General features: G+C 42.3%; 2 protein-coding genes across 3 annotated transcripts; one reads left to right on the top strand and one right to left on the bottom strand.

The window, feature by feature from the left end:
* Positions 1–330: 330 nt before the first annotated feature.
* Positions 331–8,172, bottom strand: fbl (fibrillarin). Of its 2 annotated transcripts, none has more exons than XM_084027097.1 (9): positions 8,048–8,172; positions 6,668–6,799; positions 5,801–5,935; positions 5,548–5,642; positions 5,139–5,309; positions 4,297–4,429; positions 4,013–4,125; positions 2,866–3,011; positions 331–1,472 (listed from the first exon to the last, which is right to left on the bottom strand). In XM_084027097.1, the coding sequence occupies exons 1-9, from the start codon at positions 8,055–8,057 to the stop codon at positions 1,448–1,450; spliced, it is 960 nt and encodes a 319-aa protein (XP_083883223.1). In that variant the 5' UTR covers positions 8,058–8,172; the 3' UTR covers positions 331–1,447. The 2 variants fall into 2 exon arrangements, with proteins under 2 accessions (XP_083883223.1, XP_083883222.1); XM_084027096.1 differs by having other exon boundaries at positions 6,650–6,799.
* Positions 8,173–9,519: 1,347 nt separating this feature from the next.
* LOC311024660 (phosphatidylinositol-3-phosphatase SAC1-B) lies at positions 9,520–19,710 on the top strand. The gene is made up of 20 exons (XM_084027171.1): positions 9,520–9,610; positions 10,101–10,198; positions 10,874–10,948; positions 11,049–11,176; positions 11,416–11,565; positions 11,729–11,788; positions 12,228–12,261; positions 12,566–12,667; positions 12,925–13,010; positions 13,759–13,845; positions 13,929–13,997; positions 14,109–14,188; positions 14,284–14,382; positions 14,492–14,630; positions 15,044–15,113; positions 15,219–15,291; positions 16,450–16,543; positions 17,077–17,169; positions 17,247–17,304; positions 17,401–19,710. Exons 1-20 carry the CDS (start codon positions 9,582–9,584, stop codon positions 17,535–17,537), a joined length of 1,761 nt encoding a protein of 586 aa, XP_083883297.1. The 5' UTR covers positions 9,520–9,581; the 3' UTR covers positions 17,538–19,710.
* The last annotated feature ends 77 nt before the right edge of the window (positions 19,711–19,787 follow it).

Consider the following 19,787-nt stretch of genomic DNA (forward strand, 5'->3'; position numbering starts at 1 on the left):
GTCGTGAGCTGGCAGTTAGTGTATGGAACCCCCATCGTAAGGCGACATTAACCAATAACGGCTCGAGCCAACACAGGTCCATTTCCCCCCAAATTGAGACTGCAGCCATAAATGTATGAATCTCAAGGTTTTACCGATACCAGTATGACATGTGGCCATCGTCTCAGCTGGAGCTGCACCAACAACTGGCCACCAATGACCAGAATTAACAGCCCTTTTGGACACGTAAGGTGCTCACAGTAAGCATCCAAGAAATGGTCCAAATGAATGTTTGTTAAAGAGGTTTTTGTGTAGCTGTAGGTCATAAAATCAAAGCCCATAACCAATCAATCAAAAACAATCAAACATTTTATTAAAACAAAGTTGCGGTTATGTCAAAAACAAATATATAAACTGTTCAAAAAGCGTACATTGTTGCAAAGTACAACCAATCTTCATATTCTGCCAACACTAAAGGATACTACTATCAAATTACAGGTCAGAGTGAAGAAGTCACCATCTATATTTGTCTGTACACCCCGGGTCAAGTTTGCCACCTCCCCACTGAACAGATCAGCATGATGGGTTCCTTAACTGCAACATGTGGGTATTGGGCAATAAGTACACAAAATTAACGCAAAGTATATTATCCCATATCCGACAGATATGTATGCTAACAATACTTGCTATCGAGGTGTTTTATATGTGGATAATTGGGATATCCCTATCAATATGGGACTGTGCCATCTGGAATCTGAAGCACCCAGATAAAGACAGTAATCAGAAGAGCAGGGGGCCAGTGAAACCAGGTCATTTAAAAAACAGACATACAGTAAGTAAATCAGGAGAAGATACGATATTTTGAAATAAAAGTATTGACCAAACAAAACAAAAAGACTTCACTGGAGTCAAAACTAAAAGCCATGCAGTATTTATTCAAACTTGCCTAACTGCATTACAGTCTTTTTAACAAAGCTTTTTAGATACAAGGTTTCCCCATCTGTTGAAATACTCATGGTAGAAATAACCTTCACAACGGAGTGGCAGCTGAATTAAAAAAAACAATCCCATACAACTCATCTAAGGTTGGGGACACAGTGCACAAAACTGATATTTATCACATCACCGTCATTTAATCTTGCCAGTTTATAGTTACACAGACTCTGATGATCAGTTTGATCTACACATCACTTGTATTAAACTTTTACAAACATGACTTGCTCATTTGTCATGCAATGTGCTCCCAACCTCATCAGTGATAGAAAGACTCCTGCAGTTGGATGCTTGGTCAATAACTCAAACAACAAAAAAAGAGAGAAGGAAACCCAGTCAAAGCTGACCCTGATTGCTCGTCATGCTTTCATGGCATGACAGGCAGATCGAGGTGGAGAGGAGATCAATGGACAAGTAGAACATGTGGATGGTTGTTGAAAATGGTAATCCGTTTCCCTGAGCCTTCTTCCACTCCTCATTTCTTCTGTTTTGGTGCTGGTCTGTGGAGAGAGAAAAGAGCGTGTTACCACAACAATTGAAAGAGAGCAGGCGCTATATATGTAGAGCAGACTTTGAGAGGGTCTGGATTTATGCCTCAAACCCGACACCATAACTAAACCATGTGAACATTATTAGAAGGGGGAATTTCTAAACCTCTTGCAACTAAATGCCTTATGATTTTAACAGGTCATTGTACTCACAACACGCTTCTAAGCTACTTCTAAGGTTTCCAACAGATGTTCTACAGCTTCTGTAGGTAAACTAACCTCAAGTGTGGCCAACTAAATGATAGAGAACACCGTTGAATGGTGAAATGATCGGTGAGCCAAATCGGTTAGATTGTCTGTATTAACATCTTTGTAATGTCCCCGTTTTTGCAGATCCTAGCAAATTACTTTGGTAAATCTTACGTTGCCATAACAGAGAAATTATGGACAAAACTAAGAACCAAAATGTATGAAGCATTATGACCTTTTACGTAGTGATGTGTGCAGAGCTGTACGCTAGATTTGAATATAGATGTGTCAACAATTATCCTAAGTACAGTGTGTAGAACCAACTATTTGGATTATGAATGTAGACGGAGGCATGCAACTGTAGTGTACCACTTCATGTACAGAAACACGTTAGACGGGACGCAGCCAGGTGGAGGGAAGCCAACAGCCCAGCCTTATGTCACACATTGTGCATTCTCTACTCACACTTTGCTACTATGCCGTCAATTACATTTTATTTTAAGTCATGTGTCATATGTGGTGAAAATATTACTTTTAAAAATAGCCCACCAGATGGCGCTGTAGTTAACACAGCAGCTTAATGCAGACACTGATGGTGCGGCCATATTCAGCTCGAGCTGTAATGTAATGCTCTTCATTTACTGAACTAAAACTGCCTTGTGCTTGTTCCTCTTCACTTTCCCACCACACCTGAAGAACTGAACATCAGGCAAATTGAACTAAAAACCAAAATATAAAGGGTAAGATATACCTAAAGATTTATAGATCTAATTATGGACATCTCAAACAGTAAGTTGTAGCAGACAAGCATAATTTAAATTAGCCCCCATTAAAATGTAATTTGGCAGTACCTCTGCTGCCCACCAGATGTCCCACCAATGGGCCTAGGACTGAGAGAAGCTGCTGTGTCTACACATTTATACATTTATGTATATAAATTATTGCAGTAAGACATGATTTTCACACAACAGGAAACCGTTAAATTAGTTTACACAGATCATGTGCTGAATTTAGGTGACCTCTAAATCATCATCTAGGTGTGGCATGGTAAACGGGCTACATCATTTAGAACAATTTGTAGATAGGTTTTGTAGATTGTTTTCACTTTTGTGAAGCACCATTGATGAGCTGGTCAAGAAAGTCTGATGTGGCGTACCTGTAAATGCCCACCACCACCGCGTGGTCTCTCTCATAGGGCTCCAGTGTGAGCTGCTCTTGTGGTTTCATGTTCTCTGCACTCATCTTCTTCACTTCTGAGGCAAACACTGCCTCTGGGGCCGCTGTCGAGTCTATACAGTTAGCCTGAGGTAATAATAAAAAAAGAAGACACATTAGTCAAGTTTAAAATACACTCAGTCTGAACAAACTGATCAAAACTACTAACAAGCAGCTGAATTCAGGTAGGGATGCACTGGTACATTTTTATCCAGACCAAGTACAAGCACTTGCATTTGGGTTCATGGATAAAGAGTTCCAATCAAATATACAACATGATGATGATATTTTAACATTCAACCATGTTTTGCTGATATAAACAGAGCAACATTTACAATAGGGATGTTAGTAATCCAACTGTTTATCTGACAATAAGATATTTATTCACTGACCAATGCAAACTGTCCTGGACAGTTGAACTGAGGACTGGTTATATTGGTATACACGGCAGCTGGGGGTAGATGATGGATTCTCTTGACGATATTCAGAGTAGGGCTGCAGGATATATTGTTTCCGCATCGACATTGTGATGTGTGCAAGAGCAATAGTCACTCCACAGACCGGGCAATCCTATTTCATCATTTTCCATGACAGTATTTAGAATGAATTACCATGAGCCTAGTTTCAGCCTAGCCACAGTTTCATGATGAACTGTATATTTTTACATCGGCCGCTGTGTGCAGAGAGCGCATTTCCCCCCATTTGTGGCCGAGGCTATGGCTACGGACTCAAGACCCCACTTTACCCGTTCTCCCTGCGGGGGGAACTGGGCTCTCGACGGGACTGTTAACTGGGGCAGATTGTCCAGAGTGCGAGGGGCCTGCGCTGATGTTGGCAACCCACCCGTCCTTTTTTGAAACAAGGACCCCCCATCTCATTAGCCATGGAGTAGTTTTTACGAGTTCATGAGCACATTATCGGAAGATTTCAAGAGGTCAGTGTGAAGAATTGTTTTTCTTGGCCCCTAATTCAATCAGTCCATTGAGTTTGAGTCCAATTTAAGAAGTTCACCAACATAATAATCGGAGTTAGTACTTTATGTGGTAACGGTTGGGAGGTGCCATTTGTTGAGGCAGACGTCAGTGTACCTTGATGGAAATAACAAAGTGTCCTCCATTCTTCAGGAAGTTGTGGGCATTCAAAGCAACAATCCTCGTCTGGTCAGGCTGGGCAACATCAGCAAAAATGACATCCACCATGCCTAGAGAAGGACAGAGAATTAACGTCTTGACACAAAGCATCCATCTACAAATGTATGTTGCATTCAGGCTTCGTGTTAGAGATCTTCGTGTCATGACATCCCCAATTGGAACCATGAATGTGTCCTCCGACAACGTTTGTGGTGTTACTGCAGCGGCTCGGGGCTACCTACCAACAAGCATGCGGTATTTGTGTGGGTGGCGGGCGTCTTCGATGATTGGAATGATGTTGGTGCGTTTCTTTGCCACGTTGAGAAGGTCACGACCTGATCGATGGGAAAACTCAACAGCGTAGACGAGCCCTTCCTGTAACACATAAGACAAGTAACGTCAATATAACCGTTTAACTTAAACGGTGACTTTAAAGCACACACGTACATATAAAAACTCCAACAAATGTTTCTCTGTTCATTACTATATCTTCTTGAAAATGATATTTGTGTGATGGCGGTGCTGGACTTTCCTTGAGCACTGAAAGGTGCTGTGAACACATCAAATACTAATACATATGTGAAGAAATGGTGTGGCCTCTTGTCTCCTTTCTGACAAAGACATCTAACAGTAGCCTACGGTGCTCAACAGTGTTGTGTCACATAACTTGTTAGCATGCGAGACCGATGATGGCATATCCAACATAGGGCCACCTACTCATGGCTGTTGTTGCTCAGCTTAAGCTCAGTTTGTCAATCACATTTATCACCAGACTGGGAAAAATGTGCCTGTCAAACTGAATACTACCAACTATGCAAAGTTTAGTTGTGCATATTGGTAATTATATATTGGTCAATAAAAGTACTTGGAAAGTAGCTGAATTTATTCACCACACATCAATGTTTGAGTGCGAGTGGATACTCAGTATTCCAGAGGTATTTGAACTACATTGATGGGCCATTCTGAGCTTTGATGATAATAAAACAATTCCTAGGAATATTGGATGGAAAGGGGCCACCGTTTGTGGATGTGTTAATCGCGACAGTGTTAACCCTTGAGATGCAATGAAGCGTGGAGTACTCACCGGTCCAACGATGTCAGAAACGTGGGACACTGTGGTACCAGAGGCAGCTCCCAGGTACATGACCTTTGTTCCGGGCTTGATATGGATCTGGTCTACTCCTCCCAAGATGGCTGCTGCCAGCTTGGAGCGGAACGGATTCCAGGCTCTGTATTCAATCTTAACCTCTCCTTCCTAGTAGACAGAGTACGGTAACAGCATTTACAAAGGCTGGATATAACACTACACAGCTGCTGAATTCACAAGACCAGGACGCTTTAAGACTGATAGAGATGTTCGGACAGATAAATTGATCATTATGAACGTCGCAGTTTTCAATGCTGTGCAACAAAAGTTCAAAAACTATGATATTAATGTATAACTTAATACATTAATATCATAGTTAAACTTAACTTAATGTATAAGATCTCACCTCCACACTGATCCTCTTCTCTCCGTATACAGAGTCTCCTACCACCATGTTCTTGGTCACCAGGGCATCCTCCTTCCCTCTGCAGATGAACACTCCTGAGTGGACACAAACACACCACCAAATCAGTATCAGGCAATATAATAGTTGGTTAATCTAGTCAGACATGTGCAACAAGTCCATTCCGTGAGTTTTTTCCCAGGCTTATCCAACGGGATTCCTGCACAAATAATTAGAAACAGCAGTAAACACAAACCTTCATGTCTGTGTGGCTCAACTGTGACCTTTCTCCCAGCTCCAAAGCCTCCTCTGCCACCACCCCTCCCTCTCGGGGTTCCTCTGCCACCTCCTCTTCCCCGAAATCCACCACCGTCTGGGGACCTGAATCCACCTGAAAACAAAAAGGGACACAGTTTAATGGATCTGTGCTCTGAGAATACCAACTTATACTCAAACTGTTTCATTTATACGGTTAATTTTCTTCCGGTCAAAACAACACTCAGTCAGTGTTTACGTTGAAATATATTGCGATACTGTAAAGACATGTTATGCTTTTAAAAAGACTCATTTGTTTGCATGTAACCTACTAATTAAAAATCAATAGTGTTTGAGAATCAATACAGTATACACAATGACAGTCACAACTACGGATGGGCCCATATAGGATTTTATCACATACAAGACTAAAAAAAACCCCATAAATTTGCATTATCTGCATAATTGTTAATAGCAACTCACAAGTGAAAAAGATGCATAGCTCCCTATCGTGGTAGAAAAGTGAAAAAGTAGTAAATGTATTCTTCGTCATGCAACCACATATGAGATTGTATGATTCATTCATTCTCAGCTTATTTAAGGTTATTTAATTTATTTTCACTTAAAAAGGATGTTGACCAAGTTCTGTGTCTTAACTCTGATGCATTCAAAAATATTTTGTTTAAATGTAAAGTGATGCCATTATAGTGGATTTTATGAGTTTTAAGCATTTGGGTGGAAGATAACATCATGAATCGTAAATAATTTTGGCAAGGATATTGGTGAAATTTTCATATTGACACATGCCTAGTAACGACACTTTGATCGTATCTTCTTTCTCCAGTCTCACCTCTTCCTCCTCCACGACCTCCGAATCCTCCTCGACCACCCCGGTCACCAAATCCTCCTCGACCTCCCCGGTCACCAAATCCTCCTCGACCTCCCCGGTCACCAAATCCTCCTCGTCCTCTTCCTCCTCGGTCCCCACGGGGACTGAACCCTAAAACAGAAACACAGGTAACAGGGGCCATTAGTAGGTTATGGTCATATGTAGAGCCAACACGCTGCAGAAAGTATAATCTTGATACACTGTTGTGACAAAAAAACATTTTATTTCATCAAAACAACATGTTGCTTAATGAAAATGTTATGCGTCTAACTCCAGGAAGCTGGGACACGATCATTTTGTTTTTCGTCCGGCTCGGGGACAGTTGAATCCAACGGATCAGTCAACTTGATTCGTTTTAACATTGTCTTTAAAAATAATAATATGTGCACATGCGAGTAAACGCCCCGGCTAGCTGTACCTAAATTTTTTTTATGACGTTTATAAAAAGGGTGCAATAATTGGTTGCCAATGACAACCTGGCAGCCTTTACTATCGAGCCGGGCAGAAACGTCTCTCTTTAGTGCAAGCTAGTGGATACAAATATTAAATAATGTGCATTTACATGTATACAATGTGATGTGTGTCTGCTTTTGAAACAGCCCTCTTGTATCTAACCGTCCGGGAGCGTCTGATCCCCACATGGGGCCAGACACTCAGCCTAACCCGGGCTCAGCTAACATTGTCATTTAAGGTCTTTCTGCAGTTCACCGTTACTCGTACTAATTAATAACACAAACATATATACACAGACACAGTTTTACGTGCGTACACCGCGGGGGTTCAATAGACTGGTATAACTTTTGGCTCGTTACAAATACACGAGGTTGCGTGCTAATGTTAGCCGAAGCTACACAACTCTCGAGCTGTAGCCTCGTGGCACAACGAAGAAAATACCGCTTTATAAATCCGCTCCTACTTTGTCACGTCAATTCTGCGACACACGCAATAGTTTAACACCAAATGCCATTTAGCCGTTTATGTCTGGGGGGGGACTAGTGTCTGGTGTAGTGCTGCTGACGAAGGGTGAACACGTGTTAAAACGACGCGAAGGGCTGCGACGCATGTTGCTGGCAAATTATTATTATTATTTACTCGTTGACTTTTAACGTTAACGTTGCACTTTAGCTAACTATTTTTTGAGAAAGCGCCCTCGCACGTTGGCGGCTCTCTTCTCTCTGTTGTTAAGGGTTTAACTTGAGGTTAACGGAGCAGCATGGCGGGGTAGGCCGAACACACTTCGGTAACTTTAACTTCAAAAACACCACGGACGGCTCGACTAAGTACGCACTCATATTATCATAGTATATATATATACACAACACCGTTAATGGCACTTAAAACAAAACCGCACTACCGTACCTGGTCTCATGTTGTCTGGTGTAAAGCGTTATATCGACGCTGCAGACGGAACTCTTGCGTTTCTTCTCTCCCCGAGCTTTTACTGAACGGACGCACGTGTAACGACCACACTACCTCCTACTTCCACTTTACCGCTGACGCCTCGTGTTTTACAAAGGAGGGGACATTACTGCCACCTAGTGGTGTGGAGGGCGACAATAAAATGAGTACTTCATCTTCCACATAAAAAGTGTTTACTCTCAGCTGTGTAGTTCTTGTTCTGCTTTTCCTGTAACCTGCACATGGCGGATTTGTTGTATAATGAGTAGTTTTGACACTTGAAGTACATTTGGATGATAACACTTCTGTATTTTACTTCAGTAACATTTTGAATGTAAAAAAACCCTTACCTATAGCACTCTGATCGTAGCACTGTTGCTCTTGAAGTACTAGTTTACTCAGATGAGGACCTAACACTTGTTCTATTTTTAGCTCTTACTTTATCAGCAATGATACGGTTTCTTTGTTTCCTTCTTTTGACAAATGTACTTATTGTAAGTCGCTTTGGACAAAAGTGTCTGCTAAATGACCTAAATGTAAATGTAAATGTAGGACTTCTACTTATAATGGCATATTTTACATGATATTATTGCTGGAATTTGACTCTTGCTTGCCTGCTATGTTTGTTTTTGGTTCATGCATGCCTGAGGTTGTGTTTTCCCTCACTGTCTGTCTGTCACTCACCTGTGCTTTGAATCTATACCAGGTAATTATTGTTTTGGCACACCTCTTTCTAGAAATGTTACAGTTCACATAATGTAAGAGTACATCTCATAGCTACACAGAATGGACAACCAGTCAGTGATGTACAATCATTTCATTTTGGAATTAAGGGCTGCTGGTGCTCAGGCACACTTTTGCCTTTTCACTGTTAAGTATTTCTACATATGGACAAACACAATTTCTGTCTCCGTTTGTGTAAAGTATGTATTATTTTCTATGGAGTTGCCATGGGGACTGAAGTGTTTATTTTAATCAAACATTTACAATGTGTTGACAATGTAACACAACATATTAATTTATCTTATTGAGCATGTGTCAAACGTAAAAAAAAAAAAAATGACATTACATGACAAATGTACAATCATATACTATTCCTAGTAATATAATAACAACAACAACAACAACAACAACAACAACAACAACAACAACAACAACAATAATAATAATGATAATAATAATAAAACAAGTCGATTATTATTATTTTGGTGACAGACTTAATTGAAATTAAAGGAACTCAAATATATAATTACAAACGATGAAAGGGTTGGGGTTAAATTAAGAAAGTTACCTTTATAAACAACTTAAAGATTGGGGTTGAGTGAAGAAATTTACCTTTAAGATTATGAAATCTCCTAAAGTGATGTTTGGCGCTTGTGTGGCAACACCGCCATCTAGCGTCTCTTTGCGGCAGTGTCTGCACATCCGCCCACAGCTGATGACGGAAGTAGCCGGTGTGTCGCTGACACGTCACTGAGGTCAGACGGGAGGAAAAATGGCGAGCACCTATGAGAGTTTCAACTTGTAAGTGCTGTTGATCAATACCGTAACCATCGCGTAGCTCTATTTGATGTTGACGCTCAGCTAAGAGGCGAGGAGTCTCCTCCGGGACTTGATGTGGACTCGGCGACCCGATAAAGCGGCGTAGCATGTAACGTTAAAGACCCCCTCGTCGGCACGGACGTCGCGTTACTGGAAACGTTGCTACATCTTGACTCCACAGAAAGTTGTCTTCACTAATGAGCACCCTGTAGCTCACTAATTTGACAGCGCGACGTCGTTAACGTCACGTAATGTAACAGGAGGGCCGTGCTCCCGCGTGAAGCTTCATATGAGCCGGTTTAATGGAAGCAACGCCGCTTACTGCTTTTTCCAGTTAGCAACTGCTCAATTAGCTTAAAGAGCTAACCGTGCTAGTGACGTTGTTACACAGAGTCCTGCTGCTGCTGCTTTTGTGTTGAGTGACTGTGTGTTTCTAAACAGCTCTTGTGTCTGTCTGCCTGTCTCACACCAGGCGCACCACACCAGAGAAGTTCTACATCGAGGCTTGTGATGATGGAGCCGAGGAGGTCCTGGCTATCGACAGGGTGTCGACAGAGATGACTCTGACAGGTGAGAAGAACAGGTTGGGTGACACGCGTTCCGGCACTCCTACACAGGGACTGGCGCAGTGCTTAGCTCAGATGTGTAATGGCTGCTTGTGGCCCTCCATGGATTTAGCATTTATCCCATATTACAAAAAAACAAACACCTTTTGTTGCCTTTTCTCTGTCCTAAATTATGTTTTCAAGAGACAGTCTCAAAGCGGCACTTTATACCTGAATGATTTGTGATCGGAGTTTGTCAGGAGTAGGGACAAATTAATCGTAGTACATCGTCATTATCGGGATAATCGTGAATATCGTCATGGCTGCCTTGCAAAAGCTGTTTAGTTCACTGTCATTGTAGAGAAGTAAAACAAAATAGAGCCAGATCTATACATATAAATAAATAATAACACAGGAAGTATCAATCAATAAAACAGCAGACTCATGCATTTTTAAATATATATACAGGGAAACCTTATAATCTATGATTACCTTATTCAAGATTGTTTGTTTGTTGTGTATATATGTATAAAGATATATATGGTGAATTGTAATTATTTTGAATGGGATAATGGTGACATTGTCCCATCTCATGGCTAGTCAGGAGAGGACATTATCAGTAAAATAATTAAAGAATCAGACATTTTAGGTCTGATTATTCTACACTTACTCATTGTTGTGTCCCCGCTTTGGTCCTCAGTGAAGAGGGACGTCCCTGCATCTGCTGAGACCAGGCCAATATGTGGACTCATGGGGACTGTACGTTTGGTGGCAGGTATGTTCAGCATGCAGTGCAGGCAGATTATGTCCTGGATTACAGCAGTGTTGCTGAGCTGTGCTGTGCATTTTCATTCCCAACCACCTGCTGGTGTTAGGCATGTACCTGGTTATCATCACAAAGAAGAAGAAGGTGGGAGATCTGCTGGGCCATGCTGTGTGGAAGGCTCTGGACTTTGACATCATCTCCTATAAGAGGACCATACTACACCTGACGGACAACCAGGTAGGATGTTATGGCTCCTCCTGATTGCAGCTGTGGCAGGGAGCGCTGGATGATAACGCTTCCTGGCTACCACTAGAAAGTCTCTGAACAGGTCCCTGACGTGGGTCAGGTGTTTTTGGGCCATGTGAGGGGAAAGGAGAAGGTGTCACTCTGATGTACGAGCAGCATCTTCTTCTACTGGCTGCGTTGTCAGTGTTTTTACCTTTCACCTCAGGAGCTGGATCTGTCTCTCGTTTCAGATGCAAGACAACAAGGCTTTCCTGTCCATGATCAACAACGTGCTTTATACGGACGGCTTCTACTTTGCAACAGACTACGACCTGACCCACACTCTGCAGCGCCTGGCCAACACCAGTCCTGAGTTCCAGGAGATGAGCCTTCTGGAGAGGGTAAGATATAGCTAAAGCTGCTTTCCTGCCGGACAAAAGAGCCCACTAACATCTGGCTTAATAATTCCGAATTCCGAATTCAAATCCACCTCCAGGTGTAGACCAGCTTATCTGCCCATGTGTTTGTCTTTGTAGTAACATGTGGTACTTGTCTCACTTCCAGGCAGATCAGCGTTTCGTCTGGAACGGCCACCTGTTGAGGGAGTTCCTTGCACAGCCTGAGGTGAGTCGAACTGAACTCTCTTTCACAGTATTTATTTTGACTGCTCATCCTGATAATCGTCAGTAACCCTCCTGCAAAATCTTGCTCCATTTCTTTTCTTTTTTTTTTACTTCTCTATCATGATGGTGAGATAGACAGCTTTTTCTAGTCACTAAGAAAAAAATCCTGCATTTTCCCATCGCTAGTGTTGACACTTGAGTAACACTCGCTGAAAACGTAGCTAGCCACGCTTGGCTGTTTGGTTGCTTTTGTTGCTCGTAGTGTGATCGTACTGTAACATTAAAAAAAGCTCGTCAGCCGAGTCTCCCTGTGACATCTTGCTGTATTCACAGAAGCAGGGTAACATGGGTTACCTTAAGCTTACTGTGCACAGAATGATAAAACGACCCCAGCAGGGCAGTAAAGCATCTCATCATCTAACACTGCTCTTATCTTACAGTTACACAAGTTTGTGTTCCCCGTTGTCCACGGCTGTATCCTTTTTCCTGCTGATGTTTGACTGCCACCTTTCAAATGGACTGTTCTGTTTTAGATGTCTAAATTATATTTCCTGCTGCCCTTGTTCTTAGCTGTGTATTAAATTGTGTGTGCTACTGTCGGTAACACACTGACAGGATCAGTAACTCACACAACCCCACTTCAAACAATCCAAACTACCCATTTAACTCAGCAGGCGCCAGACGTGCCTGTTTTTATACGTTGGTGGCCCTTTCTGAATGTGTGTACCAATGACTGCTCACGAGTCCATGTCAGTTCCTTAACACATCTGTTGACTAGTCATCGCCATGAGGTCCGGCTGCATCAATGGAAAGGTGTTTGAGTGGAACATCATCTCCAGGAGGAGCTGTTTCAGAGCCGGCGTGCGCTACTACGTCCGAGGTAACGCTACCGTCCACTGGAAACTTCCAAGATAGTTTGGTCATGTTTTGACAAGGCTTTTACAAAAGTTATATTGAAAGCACATTTTTAGATCATTTACTACAGGAAACACTATTGGTAAACCAGCAACAATATTTGTTTTATGTCAGTAAATAAAGACATTTATAGAAGTGATTTTCATGTCACCTGCTCCAGCAGGGTTATTATGTCAATGATGTTTTACCTTCTCATGCAGTGGTTTGTGTTTTTATCTGCAGGCATTGATTCAGAAGGCCATCCTGCTAACTATGTGGAAACGGAGCAGATCGTGCAGCACAACAGCGCCAAGGCTTCCTTTGTTCAGGTGAGCCGAAGCAGGAGAGACATTCTTTCAAGTCAAGAAGAACATTCAGTCCTCAATTCTCAACCTCAGAATCATGTCGTGTCAACTTTTTCTTGTGTAAGCCATACGCTGAATACTATACAGCGTTAAAGGGTGACTGGTTGCCAAGACAACGATGGAAGCGTGAGTGAAAGCTGGAGAGAGGAGCGGTGATGTCGTCAGTTTGTTTGTGTTAGAGTATAGAAAGCTTAGCTTAGTGTTATCTGAAAGATTTTCAAAGTCACGGCTGAATATTTACTTGCTTTCCAAAACGTTAGGTGAGATTTCAGAATGAGACTTCTGTGAGCTAGAGACGGAGGAAACGGATCGGATCGCACCACGTTTTATTTCTCCATCTGGTCGGTTCCATCATGTTGTCAGGCACTTTTAATAGCAAGCTGAGCCTGTCGGTGTAGTGGACGCACATTGGCTGTGAGGAGTTAACATTGCTGCCTGTTCAGCGGCCGACGCCTGCGGTGGTCTCCCTCTATGTTGTTGTGACCAGTTTGCAGTTAAACAGGTTTTGAAAAATGTGGTCTCCATTAGACACTTTGACACGAAAACATGGTTTGAAAAATACCCTTTAACCCTCAAAAATAGTCAAAACAACTTGAGCATGTCTCCAGGTTTGTGTTTCTATTGCTCTAAAATCTCTTTTACATTAAATATATGCCCCGTGGTTGTGTCCTCAGATAGTGTGTTTATGCATTATGCCCTTTTCTCCTCACAGACAAGAGGCTCCATCCCATTCTACTGGTCCCAAAGGCCCAATCTCAAGTACAAGCCAAAACCACAGATCAACAAAACAGTGAACCACGTAAGCGTCCTTCACATTTACACAAGAGAAATTGTTTAAAAATCTCCATTTCTCATGCAGTTTCTCTCTGTTGGTCTGTTTAGTTGGATGGATTCCAGAGACACTTTGAGTCACAGATTATTCTCTATGGAAGACAAGTCATTTTGAACTTGGTAAGATGAAGCAATGTTTAATGTTTAATCCAGGATATGACTATGAAAAATACTCATTGATGGTGGTTTGCATGGCTTTTAGATAACATTCTAGTGTTTTTTTGTATATAGATCAACCAGAAGGGTTCAGAACACCCACTGGAGCAGGCTTTTGACAAGATGGTGACCAACCTGGGTAACGGCATGATCAAGTAAGATCCCCACCAGTTCGGTCCTTTACACCTCTCTTATGGCTCACGTAGTGCCTCATGTTTACAGCGGCTGAAATGTGCTGGCTTTTCTGCAGGTACATAGCTTTTGACTTCCATAAGGAGTGCAGTCGGATGAGGTGGCACCGCCTGCAGATCTTGGTGGATATGGTCGCTGAAGTGCAGGATGAGTTTGGGTCAGTGTGCACAAAGCTTTTTTTTTTAGCTTTGTGCGTAAGCAGATATACAAGTACACCAGGTAGCTATCTATGTGCTCAGAAGTAATAGTGTGTAATGTGGTTTCAGGTATTTCCTGGTGGATGCGGATGGGAAGGTGCTGTTGACCCAGGAGGGGGCGTTTCGGAGCAACTGCATGGACTGTCTGGACCGTACCAATGTCATCCAGAGCATGCTGGCCCAGCGCTCGCTGCAGTCACAGCTACGGGTACGACCCTGTAACCCTCCAGGAGGTGGACATGCTGATAAAGAACGACTAAACCAGTTGAATTTGTGTTGTTATGGTGGATTCCAGTGGGGAAGCTGAAGTGTAAAAAACATCGAAAACCCTCCTCCAGCTTAATCCACTTCTCCACTAAATTAGTCCGACAAAATATGACATTAACATTATTTCCATGCAATTTCTGAATTGTCAAGTAATGACCATATTTGCTTCTGTCAGAGCAGAAGAGTGGTGAGTAGTACTGCATTTATTAAGATCACGGGTAAACAAATTAAACAAGGAGCAGGAAACAGGGAGGCCTAAAATATCATGAAACACACTATTAGGTTTTCATGTAGCCTTTAACAAATGAGTCAACCTGGCTTTGCCTCTCAACTCACGTGTGTGTGTGCCTGCAGAGAATTGGAGTCCTCCACGTGGGCCAGCCGATTGAGGAGCAGGCGGACTTCGGGAAGATGTTCAAGAATGGTGGGCGCACCTTCACACAAGAAGTTCACTTTGAGCTAATCGCCTGCATTTAAGGTCATACGTGTTAATATGATCCGTGTTCTGTCTCCCTGTGCTCTCGTGCAGCCTGGGCGGACAACGCCGACGCTTGTGCAAAGCAGTATGCTGGTACCGGGGCCTTGAAGACGGACTTCACCAGGTCAGTGTTCACACAGCAAACTGCTACCATCCAGCTGATCACACGCTAACTACCTGCTAATGACACAGTGTAAGGATGGAGATGTTGGCTGGTTTGTCTATCCATCCATCTGTCCTTCTGTTTTATTTGAACAAATAATCTCCAGATTTCTATGAAATGTGCTGTTAATGTTCATGATCCCTAGAAGATGAATCCAGATTAGGGATGGGTAAAAATATCGATTCAGCAATGCATTGCGATTCTTTTCCCCGCAATTCAATATCGATTCAGCAATCTTCTTAATCGATTCAAGCCCCTGGCCAGTAGGGGCGCTGTGACCGACACCCTCGTGTGATTCGCGCTGTACGGACGGGGGCCGCACTAGACCAAACCATTACAATATTGCGACCGGAGTGAGTACAGCGTTCACACTGGCCGCGGAAGCGCCGCGAATAGGCGCGTAGCGGAGCCCGCTTCCTTTCGGCTCCCTTGTTAAGCGATAGTGTAGTTCACACCAGACACGGAGCGCCGCGAATACGCGCGGCCGTCCCGCGCCGTGAAGCGATCGTTTCGGCGTCTGCTGATATCGAAGCATTTCAATCAATATCGAATCGAATCGATATTGAATCAAATCGTGACGCAACGAATCAAAATCGAATCGAATCGTGAGATTCTAAACAATACCCAGCCCTAATCCAGATATTAATGAGGATTTGTTCCATTCCAGTCTGATAGTCACACTAAATGTCTGTTTCATACACTGCCGTCTTGTCAGCTATTTAGTTTGAACCTGACCGAGTTTCACTTACAGAAGCTGGCTTTAGTTTGTTTTAGTTTTTTTTTTTTTTTTTAACTTTAATTTCCCAGGATAATTTCATCCCATTGAGATTCAAAATATCATCAAAAGGGGAGCCTTGGCCAAGAGGGCAGCATACATTTTTATAATCTTTGATGCTTTTACAATAATCCTGTTAACCAGTATGATGATGCAATAACTACATTTAATAAGCACTTTCTAAGCTGTATAAAGATAAACAATTAACCAATGCTCATTTTATGGTTGTATAAAGAAAACAAGTGAAATAAATCTGACCAAAATGGAGAGGGCTCATATTCTGGGGAGCATGAACTGTGTTAGATTAGAGTTAGAAGGTGTTGAACCGTGTGGTGATCTCTCAGGACAGGGAAGAGGACTCACTGGGGACTGCTGATGGACGGCTGGAACTCCATGATCCGATATTACAAGAACAACTTCTCTGATGGCTTTAGACAGGTGGGTCCAAACCGTCGTGGATTTGATGCATGTATTAGTGACTCCTGTTTTACAGGCATACTAATACAATGAAAATATAGAGTATTAGGGCCATATACAGAAGAATGCATGATTAATGGTTAGTTTTCAACCAGTTACACTGCAAGGAAATCGGTGTATCTAGATGAGAAAATCTGTGTTTGTGTGTGTAGAACTAGTGTCTCTTCTAACGTTACTCTGTCAGTATTGCAACAGATTCTTTGCCAGTTGTGCAAACACACTTCCCATTTGTTTCTGTAAAGACGACACATTTTTCCAACCTTTCCTAAATTGTCAGCACTCACTCGCTGCCTAACTTCTTTTCTGTTCCACCATGTTTACCTGATCAACTGAGGTTTTCATTGGCTAGTGTAGGTTACTCACATTACTCATAATGGCAGCGACATCTAGTGTTCAAACTAAAAATTGCAATGCACATACATTGCTTTTTTTTTTTTAAGAAATTGGCGATTGTTAAAGCATATTGTGGTTTTAACAGTCTGTCTGTTTTAAAGGACTCCATTGATCTGTTCCTGGGGAACTATGCTGTGGATGAAGCTGATTGGACCACCCCGCTACGCGATCCCAAAGACTGGAAGTTTTTGACGGTAAAAAGGGCTCTGCAAGATAGTGATATTTTTATATCTTTCCGATGTCTTTAATGTGACTCTTTCTGTTATTCCAGTTACCTATCGTCATGGTGGTGGCGTTCTCCATGTGTATCATCTGCCTGCTAATGGCTGGTAAGATAATTATTTTCATGCCTACAAACATAACAACATTTTAGGAGTTTAAAACGTCCCCCACTGACTCTGTATGATCTGCTCGTCCCCTGTCAGGTGACACGTGGACTGAGACTCTGGCCTACGTTTTGTTCTGGGGAACGGCCAGCGTGGTGACCGGCGGTCTCATCCTCTTTAATGGACTGGACTTTGTAGATGCTCCCAGGCTGGTCCAGAAAGAGAAGCTGGACTGAATGTGTGTGTGTGGAAAGCAGCTCGGCCCCGGCGATCTCACCGCCTCATCCTCCGGCTCTTCATCGCTTTACCCCCAGCATCCGCAGACCTGGAGCCTTTACTAACAGAGGGGTGGAGTGGAGGATGGCGGTGGGAAGCAGGGGCGGCCTCGTGTACGACAACGGCGGAGAGACAGAGACTGGGGGTGCACGGGCCTGCTGCTGTCCACACTGCAGCTATCGTCATGTGGACAGGACTGTCTGTCCATAGTTTTACTGGACACTGAACCTCTGCAGTTTCTTCTTACTGGATGTGATTCTTCCTGATTTCAGCTGTGGGACCTACACGTAGATGTTTGTCCCACGGAATTTCCTTCTTGGGTGCTTTGGGATCAGATTCAGTGTTGTGATGTCACAGCACAGCTGTAAATGAATTACTTTATGTACCGTTCATTTGCCTTTTGTTTGTCTTTTTCTTTTTGCCATTGACAACATATGATTATCCATGTACAGTTGCTCTGTCCGGCGTTACGAGGCTTCCTGTTTTGAAATCTATAGGACCGACCTCTTCAAATCCGGCCTTTTTTTGCCGCCATTTTAAATTACACAGCCAGTGTATCATTGGAAGTAGGAGACTTGTTGACTGGTGCATTTGAGCGCTCGTTATCACTTCATATAGCCATGAGGTATACCGTGTATTTAAGACTTGTTAGTGATTATCAGTGTCATCAAGAACTGCTTGGTTAGATTCCAGAAAAGATGGTGGGTTGTAATATAACTACTGCTATTTGTTATGTAAAGTAGCTAAGAAATAACTCAATGTTGTTTCAAATGGGACTCAAACAGCTGTCTCCTGGGTGAAAGTCCCATGTTTGTTTGACCCATCCATCCTCCTCCTAGAGGGAGTGACGTCATCAGACGGTGAGCAGCAGTGACAAAGTGGAGGTATTCGACGAGTTGGGAGTGAGAGGGTGGTTCAGCACTACATCTAGGCTGTTGCTGCTTGGACTTTAAATGTATTTATTTCCCCATGAAAAGTCATTTGTGCTATTTAACTACTTAACTCTTGCTCTTGAATAAGTCACTTGTGAACAGGAATAAACAGAACATACGGTTAAAGGTTGTCAATGACGGGATGTTGCTTTAAGTTTTAAAAAATCCTCCAGACGTCACCAAGTTGGCAACACTGACAGCCAACCAATCCCTACACGCCTCCCGGCAAAGCCACTCCCCCAAATGATCAATGTGACTGTAAACATGGCTTTAGAGAGGTCAAGCCACGCCCCCTCTGGTGTTCCCCATGGGACCATGGGAGAGACAAAGATTTTTTTGATCCTGTTTTGAATTGTATCTTGAAGCACATGATGTTTGTCAATTTCTAAGTGAATGTATGTCACCAACACAGCTGTTAGTTTATGTGACTTTTGGGTCTGTTGTCTTTCTAATTACAGATTTTCCCAGTCTTATATTCGAACAGTTAAACTAAAAAATGTGACTTTCTTGAAAATATATTCACAATGAACAAACATGTGTATTTCATCCCACAATTCATATGGTATGAAAAAAAGATTTGCCATTGACGTACATAAGGCGGTCCACCTGAAAGGGCGTCACTTTGCAATATTATTTTATTTTTTTTGTCAGAGCTTTTGATTTATTAGTTGCTTTTGGGGTGTAATTTTATTTTCAATAAAAATCTTTTCACCAGCCTTAGCTGTAATGATAGTGATAGTGATGCTGTTTCAGCAGCATGGTGCACTATCTGATTTTAAATCACTGAATTCTTTGATTTTGGGACTGAGATGCATGGGTGTAACCATTCCTGGATACATGTTAAATGTTAAACACATTGTTACATTGTGTTAAGTTGCATAATTCTTTTTTTATTTCATTAATTACATATGTTTTCCCCTCCTTGAGGCCAGCCGAGCTCCAGGAAGTTCTCCTGGTGCTAAGAATGTTCAACTTGATGAGGATCACGCAAATGCGTCGTTAACTTTGTGTCCGTAAAGTTAGATTCATGCTTCCTCATCAATGCAAGTGTTTTAAGAGAATCTGTGGCATTCACCAATGTACTCATTTTCTTTTTTATAATTCTCTCGTATGGTTCAAACAAGTCATGAGTGGTCTAGATATGTAGCACGAGTCATGAACACAGCTTGTTTGATTAAAGAATTGTTATGCCTTAATCTGACTTTGGACTTTAAATATGATACTGAAACAACTCAAATGAAAGAAATGAGACCAACGTACCACAAAACTACCTCTGTT

This window comes from Eutrigla gurnardus (assembly GCF_963514095.1).
Source record: "Eutrigla gurnardus genome assembly, chromosome: 14".
In the NCBI taxonomy this organism is placed as follows: Eukaryota; Metazoa; Chordata; class Actinopteri; order Perciformes; family Triglidae; genus Eutrigla; species Eutrigla gurnardus.